This window comes from Micropterus salmoides, unplaced genomic scaffold (genome assembly GCF_014851395.1).
Source record: "Micropterus salmoides isolate LMB-PRFRI ecotype aquatic unplaced genomic scaffold, ASM1485139v1 Ms_hic_scaffold_10, whole genome shotgun sequence".
Taxonomy (NCBI): Eukaryota; Metazoa; Chordata; class Actinopteri; order Centrarchiformes; family Centrarchidae; genus Micropterus; species Micropterus salmoides.
Genome location: NW_024040041.1, coordinates 21,113,897 through 21,138,985, shown reverse-complemented (window position 1 = coordinate 21,138,985; position 25,089 = coordinate 21,113,897). Strand labels below are relative to the sequence as shown.

Sequence of the window (25,089 nt, the reverse complement as noted above, 5' to 3'; positions counted from 1 at the left end):
TGCACCCAAATGGTCTCAGACACAGATAGGACCTGGTGTGGGTGGCAGCCAGGGCTTTATTCCCTCATACTCTCTGGGAGGGATGTGAGAAATGCAAGCAGGGTTTGAGCTGTTCTAACGTGCCTAATGCATACACATATTAGCAAATGTAAACACACTGCACAAACACACACAACACAGACTGCAATGTCAAGATAACACACAACATGTCTGGCAACTCAAGGTTCCTACTTCTCCATGTGCAAACACTTTTTAAGGTGAGCCTTGCATATTTAACATTTCCAAATGTGTGCTCAGAGATTTGGGGATGCAGGTTAGACATGGGTCACTGTGGTTACCATTCCTGAGTCTTCTAACCAAAAACATATTTTTCTAAATACATTATAAAATGATGCCGTGATCACAGCCAAAATAGTAGTCCAATAGAGCCTCACCCTGTAGTTTCAGCTAGGATATCTGTGCAAATGGCTAGTTTGCAACATTCCACAAGCTTTTTTCAGTCTAATAAATAAACTAAATAAACAATAAAGAAAATGAAAAGTAATATGCTTACACTGACTCTGGGGAAGACAAAGACATAGCGGGTTCGGGCAGGGGCAGGAGAGACATCAAGTAGGAGAGGAGCAAGAGGGAGGAATATTTTCAGAAGGTGTACGGTTGTATGTTTCTGTTTGATAATGAAAATAGCCGAAGTTGCTTTAAATCACCTGGGCACTGTATTCCAGGTCATCGAAATGGACTCAGTCGGTCTCTGGGATGTGCCCCGTCCCTGTCCGGCTATCATGACAGTTAGCAGCAGTTATGACCTCATATGTAAAACACTTCCCCCTATTTTTTTTGAGTATGAATTTAATGGGCTGAGGGTAGTATCAGTTCTTACACATTGTACCTTTAAATAAATATCATACAGGTCAACTTTAGATGATACATTTGACTTTTGATTAACTTTCTGTTATGATACAAACTAAAGGGAAGGAGGGAATGGCTAGTGGTGAATAAAGCATTTAATCACTAATATCTATAAAGATCCAAACGAATTCTTTATTGCTCAAATCTGACATATTGGTCAGGTTAGCTAGTTGACTGTGATGGTAAAAATAAATCCCACTATGCAGCATAAAGCCTTTACGATGATTGGATCCTTCCCAAAATGGTTGTGTTAATTTGGAGTAAGAAAAAATAGACCCATTGCTGCTGGGCCAGCAATGGGTCCCTTCGGCAAAAAGAAAAAAATACTTAATCTTCCCCTTTGTCTGACCTTCCCTCAAACCCTAATAATTTCTTTACTTTTGTACTTTTATACCAAAGCGAGAAGAGGCCTGCCAGCCATAGCAGCTGCAATCATTCGTTGGTAATAGTCCAGTCCTGCAACTATGAATTAGTCAGACTGGGAAAAGGCTGAAACTAAAGTTATTGGACTAAAAAACAACCTCTATCAATCTGTAGTCGCAAAACAGCGACTTCTCTCACCACGTCTTTCACATGTCCAGTTCCCCATGAACTACATGCAGGTCCGTTCCAACTTACAAACAGAAGTTGCAAAGGGGGCCCCTGCTGTCCTAGTCCATTGTCGGGGGGCGGCAGGCATGCTTGGACACATCATCCGAGGATCAGATTGCTTTTGTTGGGCCAGTCCCAGGTCCACGTTGCTCCCCATGACTTCAAAGGGCCACGTCAGTGTGTGTTAGGGAAGATGAGAAGCGGTACGAGCGCAAGTCAGCGAAGTGTGATCAACAGGGGCCACGGTGCACCCTCAGGACGACACCATGTTGTCTTAGCAGGCGAGGGAGTCACGCAGTGCTGACAAAACACCCATGAACAGATGTATCAGAGAGCCAGCCGGCAAAGGTGTACAGGACAAGAGAGCAGTCATAAAGACAGGTGATTATTTGGATAGAGAAAAGTTTAGCGTCAATGCAGATGAAGCTAATGGGACAGATATTGTACATGGGGGGTCGAATGACTGACAAAACATATTGTGAGAACAGAGGCAGGCTGCTCTGATGTGAGATAGAGCCAGTGTTATCTCTTCTACGGGCCAGTGGACTAAATGTATGTACAACATTCAGCTATTTCATAAGAGCTACAATAGGACAGAGGTGAAGCAGGTTTGGAGAGGATGGTTGGGGTCAGGAGTCACCACACAGGAGGCAAAACATCCTCCACAGTTCTCCCAAAAATCACATCCCCTGGTGTCGTTGCGGTCAGACCTGAACATCCTCTCCCCGGTCCAAGCACAGCAACTCTGTTCCCTACACACCTAGTCTACAACTAATGACATGGCACGTAAAATTCAGCTGTACAAACGTTCGCATTGCAATGTCTGAGAGGGCCGACTGTTATCTTTTAGGGCGTATACACACTGTATACATGAGAAGGAGGAGGAAATGGAGGAAGAGATGTTTGCATGATATTTTTAAATGTTGTTGTTGTGGTGGTGTGAAAGCCACTTAACGCTTTAACTTGACCATGTGGTGATTTTCAAATTTTAACTCCAAAAGAAAGATTACATGTTCTTGTGTTGTTGCTTTAAAAAACAAATTAAATATGCTCCAAAATACATAGCGGCCAAGCTGAAAACAGGGAAATGTTTCTCATTTTCTGAGGTTTTCACCACACAATGACACAGCAAACACCGATGATGTTTTTCACTTGTTGTTCTTGACAGTCTCGAGAAGGAAGACTTGACATGTTTTGTGTGCAGACTGCAGGTATTGCATGTGAGGTGGAGGTTGCGACGAATGTGTGTTGTTTAGTGTTTAAGGTGACGACGCCTCGTGTGCATTGAAAGAGGGATATTACCGACAGGTGTGACGCCTGACCCTGCCTCTGTCAACACATCCAGGCCTGATGTCTCGGCTCGGGCATGGAGAGACACGCCGCACCAGCACAGGCTTTGTCTTCTCACCTGCCCGCATACAAGATGCACTCTGTTAAACAGCAACAGTACACACTTATAACTGGTTTTGACTATTCAGGCCTTGTAAGCATTCTGAAGTCTTTTCTTTAACACATTCATAGAAAATGGGGTGATTGTACATGAAGCATGAATTCTTTTCTTTCTATTTTCTCTCTCAGTGCAGCAGATGTCACAGTGATGGCACAGTGATGTGGTGGACCACCCTTCCATGAGTAATGAGGAGGAGACTGATCGTAAACTAGGCCTACTAGATGTTCAGCAGGAATTTGTTCACTAGAGATGATGTCAAAGCCAAAACTTCTATTGGCAATTCACCAGTGAATTTCCTTAATTTATTTTCTGGACAGTGAGGTTAATCTTAACACAATGATAACATTCCTGGCAAACCTCCTGGAAGACACATAAACACACACACACACACACCCACCCACACACACACACACACACACACACACACACACACACACACACACGTATGCGCGCTTTCATTCAACCGGCAGATGATTCCAGATGTTTCCTAAACGGATGAAAGCTCCTCACAGGTCTGCATTAGACTCAACTAAAAGTTGGAAGCCGACCAGCTGGAACCACCCAGGCTTCCATACTGTTTCCTCCGCACTGGCCCCTCCCAGACGCAGGCCCATAGTTATGATTTATCTCCCCAGGATGTGCCGGACGCGTGGGGAGGACGAGCCGATCGTTAAATAAAAAGCCCCGTGATAAGAGACAGTCAAGGGAAGGAATGGAATAAATAAATAAAACCAAAACGAGAAACCTAATCTCAGAAAATATAGATGTACTCTTTTCAGCACATTTGTTTATATGTCGTTCGACTGGCCGGCTTTTATGCAATATCATCCAAGTGGAAAAATTATTTCTCATTTGGGGTTTCAGATTGGCAGCAAGGAATTATTAAACTTCTCCAGTGAACCGTTCTTTCGTCACAGATCACTGATCCACCTTGTGGAAATATCAGCATGTTATTAAATCTGTCACTCCAGCTCTACAGAGCTTGTGGTCTGGACGTTGGCTTATACAGACTCACATGAAAATACAAACAGGAGCTTATTGAGGCAGCAGCCACAACCTCAGGTGCGTGAGCCACCCACGTTTTACTTCATTATATCTGATTAATTCAACATCGCTGAAAAGCCACAAACCTCTCACAATGTCACTGGGAGTCAAAAGTGGGTGTGTTTTTCACCTGAATGGAAAGATTGTAACAATTATGGTGTTACCTCAGTACGTACAAAGGGCCCATTGTGCGACGTACAACTCCCCAGGCTGCTGGTGGATCTGAGGCTTGGCGAGAAGAGAGCGGGACGGGGTGGAGGTGCAGAGCGAGCCCACCACTGAATCGCTGGCTTTGTTTGCAGACATATCTGAGGATTTTGATCATACGGTTGAAATGGCTGGGGCTCAAAGCTGCTTAACTTTGCTCGTAGTCTGGCCTGCATACAGTGTCAAACACAGGCATGTTTAATCATGCTATGAATATTGTGGATATCTTCTCAGTTTCCTTAACCATCTGGATTTAGTTGTAGAGTAAAATTCATAATAAATTGTATCTTATAAGATGCAATGTTTGATTTGATGCAGCTGTCGATGATGATTGGTTTGATTTCAGCCTTGATTTTGAGTTTCGTAGTGCAAAGAGTAAATATTTTAAAAGACAAAAACCTTCAGGTGACAGTGTTGACAAATAACTGTTTAACAGTTTTTAAGATATTTAATTGTAACTGTGTAGCTCTAACGTTTCATGTAGTTTCCAGATTCCTTCCACTGGTTTTCCTTACTCCTTCCAATGGCTCACTGGAAGATCAAAGAAAACTATCAGATACTAATAATATATCATTAAGTCTCAGTAAAGTTGTTTAAATGTTCAGTCTTGGTTTTAGTGGCATCTATTGATGAGGGTTACGAATTGCAACCTGACTGCAACCAATGGCTCAGCTACCGCTCACCCCTCTCTTTGCAAGTGCACTGGAAAAGCTGCGTGTGTTCCTCCATTAGTCCAAATTTCTCTTTTAACAACCCAGATGACTACTACTACTTCTTCTTCTTTTTCGTACATATTCCATTGTATTCCATACTCACCTGCCTCAGCTCTGCCTCTCCTCCTTCTAGTGAGAAGAGAGAGAGAGGAGAATGCAAGCAACTACCGGCTGATCTCCAACCATCTGTACCTCAGTAAAATTCTGGAAAAAGCAGTTGCCATCAAAGTCCACCAGCAAATGTCCAACCATGATCTCTATAAACCCCTTCAATCCAGATTCAGACCTCACCATAGCACAGACACCGCCCAAAATCAACGACCTACTCACTGCTGCTTGACCTCTCCACAGCCTCTCCATTTCTCTCTATTCTTTTTTTTAATACTGCCTATTTCTCTTTCTCTGCTCTTACACAGACAGCTTCTGTCCTGAGATTAACAGGGAATGTTAGCAAGCTAACTAGCATATGTGATTGTTTAAATAGAAAAAGTGGTATCTAGGAACTACTTTTCACCCCTGAACCACACTTCTGTAGCACATCTCTGTTGTGATGTTCTCATGAATTACTTGCTCACACCACTTTATTCCATACATATAAACAGGTTTTGGGAGCACTTGTCAACCCTGTCAGCTTGGACATCTGATGGAGTTGACAAAATGGAATGCTTTTCCATCTTGACCCTGTCTTGTAAACTGGAGCCATTTTGTTTTTTCCACAGTTGGTAGTTACCTCTATAACCTAAACTAAAATGCCAACATTTATTCCATAATTCTTAACTAGGATTATCATAATTATAACACGTTGTTGACATATTAAAGCTGTGACTGTAGTGATATCAACATTGTTTGTTTAAAATATATTATAAAATTGTAAACTTTTCAGTCCAAGGGTTCTACGGTTGCATCCAACTATAGCAGTAAGTGGAAAAGGGGTCCTCAGGGTAATAGCTCACCATGACATTTCCTAATTTTTTTCAGGAAAAAAAAAAATCTGACGGAGTTGACAAAAAGTGAGGACGCAACTTTGATGGCCAGTTTTTTGTGGAAAATATACTTTAAAGTTTACTTTATTAATTGTGATATCTTTTTTAACCAGTAATTTCACTTGATATTCATGTTTATGCATTTGTAACATTTTTACACACTTTTTCTGGCAGTTTGACATTGTGAAGTCTTGCTGAGGACAGGTTAACTTACATGTACTTTCCAAGTATAGAGCCTGCTTTTTAACAAATTCTAATGAAATTAATTTAAAAATGTATAAAAATAATTTCATGAATAATTTCATGCAAATTTGACTTTTTGATGTAGGACATGTTTTGTCCCTTATCTCAATAATAAGTGAGCTATGTATTGGATGCAGTCAATCATGTGCACACTCAGCACTCTGCTTGTGCCTTCTTTGTGAGGGAGTGTGTGTTTGTGTGTGTGTTTGTGTGTCTCTGTCACCTGCTGGCGCTCTTTCAGCTGGTTGTGAGTCACCTGCATAGGCGCATGTCTCATCATGATGGAGTCTCCTGTGTTTCAACAGGTGTCAGGCAGCACAACAACGTGAACTCCTTTACATGAGGGTGAGTGAGACACACTCTGCTGTCACACAGCAGAGTGTGTCTTTAAAAGATCATGCTAAACTCTTCTGACAGTTTGAGTATTCACTGTAGGGTACATGTTAACTTGAATACAAAGTATAGTGAAGTTGGTTTCCCAAATTTATGACTACACATTTTACCACGGCACGTGCTATTTAGGTTATGTCTGACATCACAGTGTGATTGCCTGTGACGTGCCATTAGTGTAACTTCTATCATACATTTGTTCTCAAAGTGTGAGTTTTCTGTGGTCCGCTGTGAGCATAACTTTTCTGTTTCGACATGTGGCTCCACATGAATTTTGACCTGCTTAAGCGTGTCTGCGTACTGGGGCATATGACCCTGCGTGTGTGTGGAGTGTGTCTGCCTTGAGTATATGGGAGGGTGTTGGATCAGTCTTCTAGATGTGTGTGTGCGTGTCATCTATGCAAACCGGCCAGACAACTTGGTGATTCAACCCTGCGCTGCCAAAGGTGTGTGTGTCAGACACTGAGCTACTTAGCCAGGCGGGTGAACACAAAGCACAATAATAAGATCACAGAGGACAGCCTCCATACTTTGCTCCCATGATGCCTCAGCTGATCCCACAGCTGATCTGGCAGTGACGGCCTCCATGTTCCACTCAAGTCAGCACATCGGCCGCTTTCAACCTCATCCAGGTTACTAAAATATAATATTTTTTCTGCTCTCAGTGCCACCTGCTTAAACCTTAAAATAATCTCTTGATGTGGACGTAGCCTTTCACCGTAGTCTCAGACTGATTCAGGGAGAGTGTAATAATGCTGGGGCCCTAGCAGGTGATTTCATCCAAAGACCCATTTAAAAGCTTTGTTCACTACCATTCAAGCGCTACATGTGCCTGTGTAAAGGAGAGCATTCAAAAAAACAGTGAGTACATATCTTTCTGTTCCCATCAGAAGTTAGTGATCCCCCAGGAAGCCATTTCCATCAGCTCTCTGGATACCTGCACGACTCAAAATGGCTCTTCATTTCACCACAGGCTCTATTGGCTGACTGGCTGACATGACCTCAAGATAAGTGCAGAAAGATAGAGACCTAACAGGTTATTTGTGGATTGCTCTATGCCCTTTAATAACGCCATGCTTCATGTCTTGGCATGTCCGCATTGTTTTTCTGATATGAGTCCATATAAACAAAGGAGAGTTTTAGGAATTAAGCAATGACTTTGGCGCTGAGGATCGTTAGGCTCCACAGTACTTTTTTTTCCTTCCATGTTCCTCATCAGAAAGATGATCCCTTTACAGCGCACTGAGGAACAACATAATGATGAAATGTGGTCATTTTATACCCTGGGACAACATGCTCCCTGCTAGAACTCTAGTAAAGTCTCAAAAACATATTTTTAAAAAGCTTGAACAAATGTTGACCAGTATGTCTGCTGAGTGTGTATTACCTTTTCACTCTGTTATTATTATTTTAGTAAGTGGCATTTCCTTTAAAACATGCCTGAAAGTTTCAGTTTTGAAGTAATGAGATAGTGATGAAACAACTTCACCACGATTCAGGAAGAACAAAATAAATAAAGCACTTAAATATTCTGCTCAAAGCTGACATGATCATTTTAAGTAACAGAAAGCATACTTCATATGGCAGTTTGTGAAGAGGAAACAGCTCTGACATCCAGGGGAGTTTCAGAAGTTTGTCTATTTCATCATGCACCTTCAAGATGAAGTAGATTAAGAATCATTATGAAACCATATACAGACGTGGACAAAATTGTTGGTATCTTCCTGTAAAAGAAAGAACAACCCACAATGGTCCCTGACAAAAAAATAACTTGAAACTGACAAAAGTAATAATAAATAGAATTTTAATGAACATTTACTGCTGAAAATGAGATATTGGTTTTGAATTGTGGTTCAACAGAATCACAATCAAACAAATTAATGAAACTGGCCTGGACATAAATGATGGTACCCTGAGCTTAATATTTTGTTGCACAACCTTTTGGGGCAGTCACGGCAATCAATTCATTTCTGTAACTCTCAATGAGACTTCTGCTCTTGTCAACAGGTATTTTGGCCCACTCCTCATAAACAAACTGCTCCAGCTGTATCACGTTCAAAGGGTGCCTTCTCCAGACTGCATGTTTCAGCTCCTTCCACAGATGTTCAATAGGATTTAGATCAGGATTTAGATCATTAAGTCCACTTTGGACCGGATGGTGCGATCAGACACTGATGTACCTTGACCTTAGAGTTCACCTCTAATGTCTGTGGAAGTTGTTCTGGGCTCTTTGGTTACCATTCGTATTATCTGTCTCTTCGATTTGTCATCAATTTTCCTCTTGAGGCCACAACCAAGGAGGTTAGCTACAGTCCCGTGGACCTTAAACCTCTGAATAATATGTGCAACTGTAGTCACAGGAACATCAAGCTGCTTGGAGATGGTCTTATAGTCTTTACCTTTAACATGCTTGTCTATGATTTTCTTCCTAATCTCCTGAGACTGCTCTCTCCTTAGCTTTCTGTACCAGCAATTTTGTCCATGTCTGTATGTGCAACAGCATCATCTAGGAGACAATATTGCAATGCAAACAGCAAAAAATCTATTTATTAAACCTGCAATGAGGAGCTTTTGTCTCTCCTTCTTGCAGTGAGAGTAATTACACAAACACTGTCGACGCCTGCTCATGACATATGCCTATGTTACAAAAATACAGACAAATGTCCACAGTTCCCAGACAATAATCAATTATTTAGGTAGAGTAAATGTAATAGCTGCATCGCCTACTCCCAATATTTTACAAATACAACCTGTCCAAGAGCAGTAGAGCGACATCCATGTCTGCCCTCAGTCCCTTCTCTTCGCATAGCGCTCTCCAACGAGGAAAAGCTAAATCAATGGTTATCCGTGTTTGTTCATGCCGTCAATCACCTTATTTTTTTGACTGTAATCCTTCCTCTTGAAGCAGAGTTTCTTTTTTTACCTGGAACATCAGAAATCTGGCCGTGACAGCGCAGTTTCCATTTAAATAAACAGTTTGCTACGTGATTTAAAATCTCTGGTATACTGCAAAATACTGCGAGTCCCACACTCCAGTTCTAAGCCTTGCTTAATTTTCATCATGGCTTTACTGTCAGCTGAACGCATTAAACAGTTGGATTGCCGCTTGCAGCATCTTGATCTCTCATAAGAAAAAAAACTGCTCTGCAGTGGAGCGGAACATGAGAGTAGAGCAGAGCAGACGGAAAGTTTCAGGATGTCCTGTGTAGCTGCATCAAGCTCAATAAACCTCAATAAGAACTCCTGATTGAAACCATAGCTAGTTGGATGCTGCAGTTGCTGCTAGTATGTATACATCTGAATGTCTGTGAGTAACCCCAAACATGAACTCTTTGTCTTCCTTATTGACCCTTTTATGGTTTCCCCTGACCCCTACCTTCCCTGCGAACCTGCCAACTCGTGAATCAGCAGATGAGGTGAGTGTCACCTTTAGAGCAGACAACACCACCAACAGTGTTCTGGCTTTCTGAAATCCATGGCTCGTTACAGACAGAATGAGATCCATTCAGTCGGGGTGCCAGAGGATCTTAAAGACCCCTCTGTGTCAGCGCTCCAAGATCCAGACCGCTGGGTCAGAATTTCCATAAAGAGCCATCGTGCTTAGTTTATATCAAGATGTAACTGATTGTTATGTTCTAAGTAGTTTCTTGGTTGTTTCTCCGGGGCAAACCATGTGCTAATATAAAACTTTGCATGTGGATGGACACAATAGGCCAACTGTTCTCCTCTCCTGCATTTCCTTTTCTTGTTCTCTTGCCCTGTGTAAACACAAGAGCTTGTTATTGTGAATTGCACTGAAGAGCTGTGCTTGTTGGCTGGCTCTGTCAGCTGTGGAGTGGTGAAAGAAATATTAACATAATATACTTAGGTGAAAGTATCAATACCACAGTGTGAATACACTCCTTTAAGTAAAAGTCCTACGTCCAATCTTTACTAAGTAAATGTAAAGAAATATTATGAGTAAATAAATGCAAGTAAATAAATGTAAATGAATTAGAAGGATTCTCTTTAGCAACCGCTGTCAGTGTTTTAATTCAAAACAGATTAGGGGCTTATTATCACCTTTATCACCTTTACATTAACATGTAAGCAGAATTTTTATGTTAATGCTGGTAAAGGTGGACCTGATTATAACAACTTAATATAATGATCATGTTATGTTTTGCACTGTAAAAAAAATCTCCCTCTTACTAAGTAATTGTTTATTAATTATTAAGTCTAAGTCTTTTTTTTTTTGTTTGTTTGATTATTTCAACTGCTAGAAATTAACTTGTTTCAAGAACTTTTTAGAAATAAGTGTAAGTAACAAGTATGAAGAAAGGAATATGGATAGCTTCTCCAAAATCAGGGAAAATGTTCTATAAAATTCACAAAACTAGTTGACTTCTATAGAGACAGGCTGAAACCGTTTCATCACACTGGCTTTTCACTTGTTTTTAGAAAATGAGACTTGTAGAACTCATTAGAAGACACTTCACAGATGGCAGTGTGTGCCGTGTGCAAAATGCTAATCTACAAAGTAACTAAAGCTGCCACATAAATGTAGTGCAGTAGAATAAATTGTACATAAGTACAATAAATTGTACATAAGTACAGTACTTGGGTAAATAATAATAATAATAATAATAATCCTTATTTGTAGAGCACTTTTCAAAAACAAGTTACAAAGTGCTTTAACAAGTGTAAACAACAACAAAAAACAAGATAAGAGCATGAAAAATTAATATAAAATTAGTAAAATACAATAAAATAAAAGGGATAAAATAAAGTCAAATAAGATCGGGAAAGGCTCTCCTATAAAAGTATGTTTTAAGAAGGGACTTAAAAGAGTTCACTGACTCAGCCGAGGCTGTTCCAGAGCCTCGGGGCCCTGACTGCAAACGCTCTGTCCCCTTTAGTTTTCAGTCGAGACTCTGGAACAGACAACAAAATGTAAATGTACTTAGTTACTTTCTACCAATACAGCTGTGTGTGTCCAGTGAGAAAGTATCTGTCTTTTGTTAATATATGGCTTCAAAAAGCAGTCCGTGTGTGTGTGTAGGTAACAGTTCTTTGTTCACTTGTCAACCCTCAAAACCACACGGGGGAAAGCCAGGAGAGATATCTCCTCAAAGATCTCCTCCTTGATGTACAAAATGGCCCAAACCCACATAACCTCAATCATCTATCGAAAATGCCCAGGGAGTGCAAATAAGCCTCATCTGCACTGGCAGTTGACTGCATCTCTTATTGAAAACAGACGATGTCCCCTGCAATGTCAGAACTCCATAAAAATCTGTTTTTATTTTGTTCCCAAGAAACCAAAATCGGCACGGCCTATATGAAATCAATATTTTTTGGATAGCCAAATGTTTAAATGTTCTCCTGCTACATTCAAGAGACTTAGAGCCAAATTATTGTACAGGAATGATGCCAGAGTCTGTGGGTAGATAGAAGGAGCTGATCTCCCCCGAGCCAGAGAACTTGGGAATTAACAAAGAAAGGCGCTCCTGCCTCTCCCCTCCCACCCGCACAGTCCCTGAGTCTATATCACGGCTGTCACCCAGCATCAGTGAGCCTAATAGCTGAAGCTTTTTGTGGTTCCCATTCTGGACTGATCGAGCAAATCGAAGAATGAGTGTAGCCATCAAGGAAACTCTCATGTCGCAGTCCCATGAAGAATAAGGAGGGACGTGGGCCAGTCTTTCTCCACAGGAAGCCATGAGAATCAGATGAGTGAAGCTAATCAGGAGAGCGGAAGTCGTCCTGGAGAAAGGGTGCTGTAAAAATACAATCTCAGTGCAGTGGTTCTCAAACTCTTTCTGTCAGCCCCCCTTGCTATCATCAGAGCACTTGTTGTTTATGTCCCAACATGAATCACATTCATGCATTAAGTTATGGTCCGCTCAACATCCACGACCCCCCTGAAGTGGTTCTACGCTCCCCCAGGGGGGCCCAACCCCAATTTGAGAACCACTGCCCTAGTGAGTCAGGTCCCTGTCTTCCTCTGCCCTTTCAATGTCATGTTCTTTATGTTGGGTTGCTGTTGACTAATCCTTCAATTTAGACTTTATGTCCCCAAGGAGAAATTCCTTTTCACGACACTGTACCACCAGACAACAACAGCACACAGTAACAACATACTGTAACAATCCAGCATGATGACAGCATGTAGCCAATGACAACAGTACACACTCAGGCCAGTTCATCCTAGTTGGTTAATGCTAGAGCCTCAGAACCACCTGGATCTGCAAGCCTAATCCATATCTGATCTCTGTGAAATCCGAAGGCAGAGCAGAGTTGAGTTTATTGTGTTGCTTTCATAAAAGATGCCCACCTGCTAGGGTGAGTGCCGTGTCAAAATGAGCTCTGACCCAAATTCTTCTTATGACCCCTCAGCGCTGTAGTTCCTCAGGTTTCTGTGTGCTGCTGAGAGAGGGATAGGAAGGAGCTGATAGCGTGGTGTTGAGAACAGCTTGAAGGGCTAATTCAGCGTGGACTTGAGCATGTCGCTGTGTTGAGGCCTTGGCAACACCTAATCTCCTCTGCCACCCCTCACATGGCCTGCAGTAGATACAAGCACAAGGAACACAACCATGACATTTTCTTACTTTCTCCACTTTGGCCTCTCTTAGAGGCGCATACGCACAAGCTATACATCACAATCTGGGCTGAAACAAAAGACGTGCTTTGTCTTCCCTGGCTTGCAAAAACTTCAGGGAATTTTGAGTGAGATGCACCAGTTGCTGCATACTTCAAATTTGTCACTTCCTCCCACGTATTTCCACACTATCTGGACGTATAGACTTTACTACCAGCAATACAACCACTGCCAAGGGCTGATGACTGAGACACATGGGGCTGCAGAGCTGGAATACACACAGTGTTCATTTACCAAGTTACTTAAGCAAGAGACTGACAAAGTCATGCAAGGTGTCAGAAGAGATACAAACACCACGTCTGTTTTCAGATATGGCTGGCACTTCAAAATGACAGGTTTCCTGTTTACTAAGAGGCCTGTGCAGGTTTGAGCTCAGCTGCATTTCTGACAGTCTGGAAAGGAGCCAGAGAGGGATGATGACAGGCAGACAGCCTGTCGATGATATCAGCACCGTCCAATCTGCCTTTGCATACCACAAGATATTGGACATGCAAGTGTGACTGGAGTTTACAGTTTATCTGCCTGAGATAATGGGCTTAATAGAACAGGTTGAGACTAGCTCTGAAAAAGAGCAGCGGTTTAGGCATTCATCAAACTGGTTCTCAGAACAGGACGTTTACCATTGAAGGAAAGGTTGTTGAAAATTAACTTGCGACAAGCTTTCATTCACCAAAACTAAAGATCTCAGCTAACAGGATCAATAAACTGTCTCTTTTAAACCCAGAGAAGAACAATGGCTTTGTTCACTGTCTGCTGTTTTACAAAAAAAACACTTCTCTCAACAAGGGTTTGTTTAATCGTTGACCACCCTAGTTTCTTGTTTTACCATAGTGAAACAATTCAGGAAAAAACAGAAGAGTTAAAGGGACAGTGAGGGGACACACACGTACACGCAAACACACATAAAAATCACATCCTGTCAGCAGCCTAATCTACTTTATGACTGCTTTTTCACCTGGAGGCAAGCTCCAGGCATAAAAGCAAAAGTTTGGGACAACAGGCCTGACAAAAAAAACAATCCCACCCTTCCCCCCAGACTTCAGCAGCCTCCCTCTCTCTGACTCCCTAAACTCCACTTGTATTCCACCTCGCTATCCCAGGCTACATAACACATAATTACCAAATGCACCTAATCTTCTCATTTTAACTGAACCTCACTGCTTCTCTGTTGAATGTCATGTGTCCTCTGCCAAGTTTAAAAGCAACAACAGGAGCGCACTGTACTATATGATTAACTGTCTGTTGTTCCGTCTCCTGCTATCTGTCATCGATTTGTCCCCCCCGCCCCTCCCAACACCAGTGAAACTACTGACAAGTGGTGGGTGAGAGCTAAACCTGCTTCCTTTAAGCTGTAGTGAGACAGAAAATAACAAACACTGACAGCAAGTGATCAAGCAACTGGAATAACAACAAGAGGGCAAACACAAACTTCTTGAAAGAGATTTTGGTTTCTTTGTTTCTCATTGAGTCCTAGTCATATAATATTTAGTCATTTTATCCAGAATGCGAGTAGGGCAGCACCTACATATTATTTTAATGATAGATTAATCTGTTAATTACATTTTGTCTGTTAATTGTTTTGTCTTTAAAATAGTGAAAATGCTCTTCACAATTCAAGGTGATATTGTCAAAGGGCTTGTTTTGTCTAGCCGACAGTTTAAAACCCAAATTATTCTTTCCATAATGTTCTGAAAGCTGCAAATCTTCACCTTTGTTAAATTTAAACAACTTTTTCAAACTATTGAGATTATGAAAATGGTGGTTGATTATTTTTCTGGTGATTGTCTAACTGTGGGTGCTCTAGCTTTGTGTATGCTATAAGCTTATAAAAACATGTCAGTATACATACTAAATATTAGAATACAGGAAGTGCTACATTCAACGATCAAAACGATCAAAATTGATACAGTAGAATCAGCGATATCATCTTTTTTTAATCACATGCATTCTTGTTCCTGGTCAAAACCTGGCGCCTACCCACGATGCAACTCGACCGCTGACAGTTTGGTTTGAGATTCGGGTGCGTTACAGCCTGGAAACAAGATTAATCTGCTAGCTCATGTTTTCCTTTTTCTACCAGATGTGTCTGGGCACCCTGCCATTCAGACAGATTTCAGTTTTTCTATCGCATAGCACCATGTCAAGCTCGTCCTCATACCTAAACGACAGGATAGGTCGATTACCAATGCCTCCTATAACCTGTGACTGTTGGAAAGCACCAGGGACAAGTGTATTGGATTTTAAGTACATTACGTAAGTCACATTACATACATCACATGATGCTAAACACGTGGTTAACATTGTGAAACGGTTGCAGTTTGGTTGGGTTTAGCCAACAAAACTAATTGGTTAGGTTTAGGTAAATTTTGTGGTTTGGATGTGACATCAGCCATCTACGTAACGTTATTTAATTATAAACTTTAAATATCTCAATGTTGACTTTGTTTCACACGGGACAAGTCTTTTGTTTGTTTGACCCGTCCATCCATCTCTAACTGCGGACTTGCTTGCTCTTTATTCTACAATACATCACCTGACTTGCTTCTTTGCTCTATGTCACACATTTCGTTGCTCTGATTGGTTGTAGGTCTATCCTATTGTGTCCAGTGGCATCTTATTCTGTGCCATAACAAGCAGTTTATCAGATTTCGTGCAGCTTCCTGTGGAGCCACAAAGGGATTTATACAACTTTTTGCACATATGCAATAGAGACCTGTAAACAGACTTTAATGTATAAAATCCTCTTTAATCTTAGACTACAACAAAGAATTGGGGATACAAAGTGTGCATTTCACAGACACCATTTAGAAACACTTACAGGTGTAGCTCTGGTGTAACAGTGCAGGTGTCTTTGTGATGGTTCCTCAGACACCATGTTCGGACATGCCTCACGGTTCTGTTACCTCATCAAGCGGTGTATAACTCCCAGACAGCCTGCAATACAGCAAGGACTACACAAAAACAAGAGCACACACACCAGCCAAACCTTTAATCCTCTAACTAGGTTACGCAAACGATACTAAAAAGTTGCTCAATGTACAAGTCTGGAAGATGGCTGAGAGTTTGAGCAATTCAACTGGAGGGGGAGAGTAATATCAAAAAAACTATCTGCATATGTTGTGGGGCCCTTTTGCGGCATGCATCCCAGGCTTAGACATGTACCCTACACATCGGATTAGTAATAAAGACATGCTCATCACCAACCAGCCGCAACCAATTCCAAGTCCAAAGAAACCAGAGAGGAAAAGTAGCAGTTACAAACTGCTCTGGTTTTCCTCGTCTGACAGGTTTCTTTCCCATGCCAAACACCATCTACACAGAAAACATCTTGTTTCATATGAAAAGCCCGGGATCCATGACTTGAGTGATGAGTAGTTTATGTTTACAGATGCACCCAGTGGTAACGGACCCCTCTGCTCTGCAAGTCCTGGCAGTTCTTGTTGCACTCGGAAGCAGAGCTGCATTATAAACTCTAAAGCTCAGGAGTGTTATGTTCAAATTTTGGTCGGGACTTGTGTGTCGTAACCTATGGATCAATTGTCAAAGTAACTTAATTATATAAAATCAATAGTGATTATTATTTGTGTGTTTTGAATAAGCTCTTTGGCCTGAGAGCCATCTGGAATGCATTGTGTGGTTTTCCAGATTTCCACTTGTAAATGAACTATACTGTATATTTAAATCTTGGAGCCAAGGTGAAATAATTTACAATTTTAGGCATTGAACCACCATTATTTTACATGTTTACTTGACCAATACTTATGACATTCATTAATTTATTCTTTTGATGTGGCCAACATTTGCAGCAGGGCCATGACCCAAGCACCAAACCATGAATTTTTTTTTATTTCAGTTGGTTCTTCTCTTCAGTCAAGAAACCAACGGAAAATAAAAAAAAACAGTCAACATACTCCATGATGGTGAGTAAACCTTCTACAGCATGTATTATCAGTGGCTTGTCTTGAATCATTTGAGTATTTTTACAAACAACTGAATCAACAACTTTACAAATATGTGGTTGTTATTAAAGTAAGTATTTCTAACACATAAACATAAATACTCGCCACTTAAATTTCAACACTCTGTAAACTTGCTGAAAGCGATTACACAATGCAATAAAAATGTGCAATAATACAGCTGGGTTACAGTTGAACTTTATATTACTTCAGTCTGGTGGCTGTTCTAGTCACATCCTCCTTATTTTAAAAAGCAGCCAGCAGTGATAATGATAGCAGCTAAATTCAGTCCATGCACTGATATTAAAGTGGTCTTAGCAAGCTGTATTCATTAACTGTCTTCTGAAGGCATTTAACAGATGCTGTCACTCATTTTGCTTCCTTTTTCTTCCTTTCCGTTTTGTGTTGCCTGACATAACTAACAGCAGGAAGGACTTGATTGGTTGAAAAGGCTCTTGCAGACCAGTGATGATTAAGGAATAATGTTAATTACTTTATATGTAAAACTGCTATTTTTAGTTTCGCCTAAATATAAAAAGGTGAGCATGCAGGGTTTTTTGTTATTCTTTACAAAAACATTTTTTGATTTTTATGCTTACTTCAAGTGCTGTCGGAACTTTCCCCGCTGTTTGTCAGATGAACCATCTCAACACATCTCAGTGAATAAATAAATAAATAATAGGAAGATGTGCATTTTCTGTCATTATTAAATTACACAGTGTATTTTTTCCACTCATATTTTGTCACAAAATAATGATACACTCGGCATAAAAGAACAACTTTGTTCTCCTGTGATGATGAGATCACAAACTAGTTATTTTTCTGGAATCACAAGAGAAACACAAGACAGAAGAAAAAAATGTATCTCAAGTAAATCTAAAAAAAATAACACTCACTTGACATATATACTTGACTGTTATAACTGTCATGATTACAAATAAAAAAACAAATCAAACAACAAGAATAAATCTGTACTTGTCTGCTCTGTTGATACTTTACTGTAATCTGCAGTGTTGAAAATTAATTAAGCCCATTTTCTCAAGTATTGTACTTAGGTATAATTTTGAGGTATTTCCATTAATCAATTAAACTCCAATGCTTTCTACTTCCACTTCACTCCAGTTCAGAAGGAAATATTGTAGGCTACATCATGTGTTTAATATCATGCAACTGTAAAGTTTGTCACATATGCTATATATGTTTTTTTAACAAATTCATAAAAATAATGCATCTCATTTTCCTACCATTGCATACCAGAGTAGTTTATAGCTATGGATAAAAAACAATTACCAAATTTCCAAACGCCAAAAGCACTCCAATGCTACACAACAATCGTTTTATACAGTGAAGCTCAGATATCAGAGCCTCTGCTGAGCACTTGAACGCAGCAAATGTCACGAACCGTGGAAGGGGTGTAACGTGGAGAGCAATCAGAGCCGCAGAAACGGAGTCGGAGCTGAACTCAGCACACATTTTACGGAGGGCTGTCGGCACCGGACTCGCTACGGACGAGTTTGAATAAGCGCCTTTATTAATCTGAACCACCCGAGACTCAAAGAGGACACACCGGGGAGCAGCACGGAGCGGACTGGGGGCACATGGAAACGCTATGCAGCTGGAAATACGGCGGCGGATTTGATCATAGTTTCACCCGAGAAGAAGCGAAGTGAGCTGCGAGACAAACATGCTCGCCCCGATGCTGGCCTCCCTGCTGCCTCTTCTCCTTCTCTGTCGGCTTTCTTTCTGCCAATACTCAAGCGACCAGTGCAGCTGGAAGGGCAGGTGAGGTTCGCTGTCCTGTTTCATTAAATGTCAGATTGATAAGAGTGATTTGCAACGACGTGTGAAAGTTTCTGTCCTCCAGCCTGCCTGTAATGACTGTGACCGAAACTCAACAGAGAGCGCGGTGATGTGAAAGCAGGCAGCGGAGTGAAAAACGAAAAAGAGCCATAAATGAGAACAAAAATACAAATATAGCGCAAATGTCTGGCCTAATTTCATAAAGTATATTACTGTTGCGATATGAAAGGACGTGAAAAGACACGAGAGTTTTGGGCTGAATTTATGAATGACTAATTGCACTATTACCGAAAACAAGTGGTATTTCAATACATTTTAATATAGCTGTGCTTATTCTTGTTTAGAATAATATATACTGTGGATTATAAAAGTGGCACAGAATTATAGGCTACATTGAATTATATGTTAAAATGATCAAATGTTGCCATTTATATCTTAGTCATTCTGAAATGTTACCTAGCTCATACTTTTTGTTTTTTCTCTAAGGGTTAATATCCCCCATAACAAAATACAGAAATATTCCTAGCATTGTGCAGATGTCTCAAGAGTAAGGACCAGAGTAGTTTGGTTTATGTTTTAAAAATATGTCTTACAGATTTTTAAAACCTCAGGCAGCATTTAACTCAAAAGTTGCATCTCCCATCCAACATGTGCTGAAATCTGTTTTGCACTTGAGATACTGTGTCTCAAATGGTGTGGTTTTGTTTTTCATCCTCCAGTCAGGAGGAGTACACCATATTTAGTACTTTGAGCTCTCAACCAATAATCTGTTGTTCATTAGGGAAACTCTTGACTAATCTCCTTTAATTGCGTGCAGAAGTGATGAAGTTAGAAAGGACTTAATTAGAGGCGTGCTGAGGAGAGCCTGGTTATGGGGCTTCAGCTGCATGTGCTCAGCATGTGCGATGGGTTACTTTAGATCTATGGCAAATTTGAATTTCAGCATCTCATTTTCAGGAAACTGGGCGTTTCTCCCCCCGAGTCAAACCGCTAGCTTGGCATGCCCATGCTGGTGGACTGCTGATGGCTTCCTGCCTCTGGCTTTGCCACAGAATAACTGACAGCCTGGAGTTTTCAAAACCCTGACCAGGCATTAAGTTCTGGAGGGAGTCATTTGGTCATGCTGGCGCCAGAGTCCGAAGTGCTGCCCGGACAAGTCTCTTCCAGTCTCTTTGGTGGCTTGAAAGCAAGGGGAGGTTCGGTGCGTGACCTGCATTTGCACTTGCATGCAGCAGGCCCAGCTACTGTTGCTGCCGTTGTCTGCCCAGAAGCCCCTGTGTCCCTCCATTCATCCATTTCTGCTTCCAAACTCTTCCCAAAGGCAGCCTGCCAGTGGCGCATTTTGCCAAAGCTCTGGGAGGAACAATGTGGTATGGGGGGAGTGTGTGTTGGAGCTGAGGTCATTTTGACTGCTCCGGCTCGTGACTGGTCATGCAGCCAGTCTTGCGCGCACACACGGCCCTTAATGCTTCAGGAGGAATGCGGTCTAATGTCCTTTCAGTCTGCCACAGGGCTTCACCTTGGTCAGTTAACCTGGGCTATAAATTAGCAGAAAATCATCTTTAGATCACTGAATAATCCCTTTATGCTTTATTAAAGACAAAAGGTTCAGAATGAGTTTTAATCTCCACTAAAAAAGCATTCTTGGGTTTTGTCCACTTTTTCAGAGATTCTTGACAAGGCCTGTGTTTAATGGCTGATGTCTGCTGACGTCTTTCCTTTTTCTTTCCTTCCAGCGGCCTGACTCATGAAGGCCACGCTAGGGACGTGGAGCAGGTGTACTTACGTTGCTCCCAAGGCTCTCTGGAGTGGCTCTATCCCACGGGGGCCATAATTGTCAACCTCCGACCCAACACGGTCTCCCCCGCAGCCGCCCGCCTCTCTGTCTGTATCAGACCGTCCGCGGACTCCAGTGGCACCAACTTCTACCTGGACCGTAATGGCAAGCTGCGGTTACTGTTGCGTGAACAGGACCAAGCTCAGAGGAAGGTGCAGTGCTTCAGTATCCAGGAGGGGGCGCTCTTCATTGAGGCCATCCCGCATATGGACATCAGCCGCCGGCTCACAGCGTTCCAGTATGAGCTGGTCAGCAACAGGCTGGGACCACTGGGTGGTAAGATACATCTGTTATGATGCTTTCACTTCACAATATTAGTGGGAATGTAGATAATTGTCTAAGTCGCCATAATAAAGGTCTGCAGACTTTCTTTTGATTAAGAGTGGTTTCCTTTGTGCTTTGTCCCTGTGGTGTGTGCTGTGCACTAAATGCAGCCATCTACTGGTGGAAACTTTTATTAAGTTGGACTCTAATAGTAGGAAAGTCTGCATTTGCTCCAGCACACTGTAAATACTGAAGCCAAAGTCCATTTCTCTGGTTGCATTGTCTGTACATTTTGGTTCTGGGAGAATATATTTCTTGTCAAAATCCAACGCTCACTGAGTATCAAAACATCAAAATCTGAAGCCTTTAAGTCTTTATGGAACTTGTGTTTTTAGGATCAAATGTTCATATTTCACAACTGTCCACACTTGGTTCTAAGCTGTAATTGTTTTATGTGTGTGGAGGGGGCACAGCCAAACAGAGGGCCTCCATTGGTAAAAACAGCCGTCTATTTTCATGCTGTGTACCTGCCAAACCTGCACAGCCTCAAGCTGCGCAACTGTGTTTTTTTCCTTTACCTAAAACAAAATATGAGCAGTATTGGGCCCACATCTGTTTTAACGGCTCTCTCCGGGTTCACATATCCACATCCTGTGTCATTATTTGGCAGCAGAGAGGGGGTGAGAGGGAGAGGGTTAAATGTAGAGGCGTGCAGTTGTTTTGACCACATTAGTGTTCTCTGCTCAGCTCTGCAGTATAATCTGGTTCTGTGATGTGGCCTGAGATAGCACTGGGATGATTCACAAAGACAGTGGTCTCGTGTCATCTGAAGCCCCAACCGGTGGATTGATTGCTCCTTTTGCTTGTTCTCATCTTTTTTTTTTCTTTTTTTTTTTCTTCCCAGTTTCTTCCCTTTTTTTCCTCTCCCTTCCTCTTCTCTCTCACCCGCTGTGCTGGGATTGAGTTGCTCACCGTCAAGCTGGAATGCATCTCCAACCAGATGTTGGGAGGAACTTCTAGCAGCATATAGGCTTATTTCCCCCCCACTCTTTCTTTTCTTGCCGTCACTCCCTCAGCCTGCCTTTCAGCTCACTTAAATTATTCTCCTTTTCTCCCACTCTGTCTCACTATTTCCTACCTCTTCTTTCTTGTCTATTTATCATGCTAGTATTTTCCTTTTCATTCCTCTCCCCTTCATATATCTTCAGTCTCTCTCCCTGGCTGTTTGAAGTGGTTTTGTCTGTGCACAGTGGTATTAGCAAGTTGTGCTCCATTACAGTGGAATGCATCAGGGCCCAGATGTTGCAGGGACACTATATCATGCCCCCACCCTCTCTTTACCACTCGTCCCATCCCTCATCCCTCTCTGCTTCTGTGAAGTGGTTCTGATCAGAGTGGCGCTGCATGTGCATGGGCCAGCGAGAGATGCTGACTCGGCTCTCGGCCCATTCCTGTGGCTCTGTTTCGTGTCTGACATGTGAGCCCTGCTCGGCTCTGCTGTGGAGGAAAGAAAAAAAACACCCCAGGGTTTATCCCTCGGCTTGTTGCTCTGTCTGATTCTACGGCAGCATGCAGGCTCACTTCAAAGGGCCTTTGCACTCGGGCTTTGGGCGAGGTCGGTCACTCTGAAGTCTACCGACTCTCCGGCTGTTCTTAAGCCGTCCGAACTTGTGGCTGTTTGACCCCTGATCTCTCTAGTGATGCGGCATCGCCTCGTGTTGCTACACAAGCTGACCTAAGACATTCTCACCCCTCACCCTTATACCGTCAATGTCAGACAAGCCAGTTAAAAATAAGCTCCAGCCCTGCACCTAAAGACAGAGGGCACACATCTCTGGTTTTGGACTTAATTCAGGATAATGGGCTCCATACTTTTCCTTATGCATCATTTCAAAACTAGATAATTTTTTATGCTCAGATTTATGACTATGTAAACTAAGGTGGTTTCCAGTCCACCAAATCCACCTGAGTTAACAGTTTTAATCATTCTTCCTCTGCATTTATGGATGGATACTGCCCTACCCTCAGCCCACTGCTGACTTGACACCCCTCCCTCTGCCCCCCTACTCCTCCTCTCCCCACCTGCCCATGTGCCACTTTGCCGCAAAGGAAAACCACAGCAGTAAAGAGCTAATGAAGGCGTTCTGGTCAGGCCAGCCGCAGGACCACCTGAGTCAACTGATCATTGACTTGACTGCTCCCATTTAGGGCCCTTTCTCCTGCTATAAAACACTGTTGAGGTCAGCAGGCTGAGTTGCAGCTTGCCACCAGACGAAAGTGAAATGTAGCCTGGGGTAGGCTTTTAAAGTCCTGGGTAGAGGCTATTTATCACTTTTCACTGTTTCTTACACCCAATTATTTGCCCTCTAGTTGTCTCCCTTTTATTGTGCTAGACATGATATGGTAATGTAGGAGGCTTTTGTGTAACCAGCTGATTTTCTCCTCCTTATCTGCCTCCTTTTTTTTTGATTTTTGACTTTTAAAGCTGTTAAAAAAAATCTCTACTTGATGTTACAGTTGAGACTGTTCACTGTTTCAGTCCCAGCAGGCCTGCTTAAGTGCTAACAGAGCTCCGGTCAGAGATGTAGCCTTTTCTTGTCTCTGTGCTCTCCTTATCCTTTTCATCTGGCCCTTGTTTGTCATGGATTGTTATGGTGTTCCTCTTGTGGCAGGGAAGTTGACTGAACAGCCCTTATGAGCATTAAACACACACAAGCATTTTTTAAATAAGCAGTGATTTCACTGTTGTTTTTTCATCAGCAGCATTCGCTGCTCTGTTTGGTGTTAAAACACAGAGCTCATGTGCGTGCGCGCATGCACGTGTGTCTCATCAACAAGATTTTTATCATTCTGCTAGAGCGGGAGTGTGAAAGAAATCGGAAACTTTTTCTGTTTGTGGTGCTTTTCCAAAATTATGGCTCTAAACTCATCTGCCCTCTCCCTTTATTTTCACTTAGCACCCTGTCAGCCCTGCAGCGATGCAGAGATGCTTCTAGCAGTCTGCACCAATGACTTTGGTAAGTTAAAAACACTGTTTGGGAGAATTATAGGCTTCCTGCTGCTGTATGGTGTGCAGAAATGTCCAATGAAAACATCCTGTGAAGTATGAAATGGAGCCATCACCAGTGTCTAAATCTTGTCTTCCTGCTTGGTGTTTTCAGTGGCACGGGGCAGCATTAAGAAGGTGGAGCAGGAGGAGGAGCACTCGTCTGTCACTGTGGAGATCAGCCGCCTCTACAGACAGAAGACCCAGGTCTTTGTATCTGGAGGTGTGAGGGTACGCCACTGGACTGGCCACATCAAGATGCCCCTTAAGTGTGGGGTGAGGTCTGGTGAGGGTGAGTTCCTCTTTACAGGGACGGTGAGGTTTGGGGAGGCCTGGATGGGATGTGCTCCACGTTACAAAGACTTCCTGCGGTTGTATCATGAGGCGCAGCAGCAGGGGACCAACCCCTGTCACGTGGACACTGACTGAGTGTGTTTCCTGCCCGCACTTGGAAGTAAGACAAGTCCTCACTGGTTGGGGAGGAGAGGTGAACCAAGTGTTCAAGCTAAGGGTGAGAAAGAAACTGACGGACTGTCCCTGTAGCAGAGCCTCCCTCCTCTCCTGCTGTCTTGTGACTCTCTGGAGATGAATCATTGAGCTCCTGAATGTAGCCAAGCAGCATGCTGGATGGACTCAAAGTTGAGCGTGATGCATCGTGGAATGTGTTCAGACTGCCTTTCTTGCAGACAAGGAACTCGCAGGTTTTAAATGTAGCAAACCCCATTTGGTTTTTGATGTGTATAAAATGTGAATGACTATTGTATATTTTGAAGCTCTGCTTTGTAAAAAGCTTGATGTACAGTTCTGAAGTTATTTCTTATGACAGAAATGTAAAAAGTGAAAGCCTCTTATTTTTATTTTATATAAAAAAATGATTTGCAATTTAATGCCTGAATTCATGTTTTTGTTTTTCTGGCCTGACAGTTAGAAAATAAAATAAAAAATAAACGAAAATGAACCAAAAAAAGCTACATTTGTTTTGTGCCCTTGAGAATAAAAGCTTTTATTCCCTGGAA

General features: G+C 42.1%; 1 protein-coding gene and 1 long non-coding RNA gene across 2 annotated transcripts; one reads left to right on the top strand and one right to left on the bottom strand.

The window, feature by feature from the left end:
* Nucleotides 1-11,787: 11,787 nt before the first annotated feature.
* LOC119890818 lies at nucleotides 11,788-16,276 on the bottom strand. The gene is made up of 2 exons (XR_005442311.1): nucleotides 15,989-16,276; nucleotides 11,788-13,073 (listed from the first exon to the last, which is right to left on the bottom strand). It is a non-coding gene; the product is annotated as an uncharacterized LOC119890818 (long non-coding RNA).
* A 2,288-nt stretch (nucleotides 16,277-18,564) lies between these two features.
* On the top strand, nucleotides 18,565-25,089 carry metrnla (meteorin like, glial cell differentiation regulator a). Its single transcript, XM_038702229.1, has 4 exons — nucleotides 18,565-18,908; nucleotides 20,663-21,039; nucleotides 23,985-24,044; nucleotides 24,189-25,089. The coding sequence occupies exons 1-4, from the start codon at nucleotides 18,811-18,813 to the stop codon at nucleotides 24,500-24,502; spliced, it is 849 nt and encodes a 282-aa protein (XP_038558157.1). The 5' UTR covers nucleotides 18,565-18,810; the 3' UTR covers nucleotides 24,503-25,089.

Bases quoted from the DNA above. Each gene is read 5' to 3' on its own strand.
- metrnla (XM_038702229.1), top strand. From the start codon at position 18,811: ATGCTCGCCCCGATGCTGGCCTCCCTGCTGCCTCTTCTCCTTCTCTGT. The intron at 21,040-23,984 runs GTAAGATACATC...ATTTTCACTTAG, and splicing joins CAGGCTGGGACCACTGGGTG to CACCCTGTCAGCCCTGCAGC. The intron at 24,045-24,188 runs GTAAGTTAAAAA...TGGTGTTTTCAG, and splicing joins AGTCTGCACCAATGACTTTG to TGGCACGGGGCAGCATTAAG.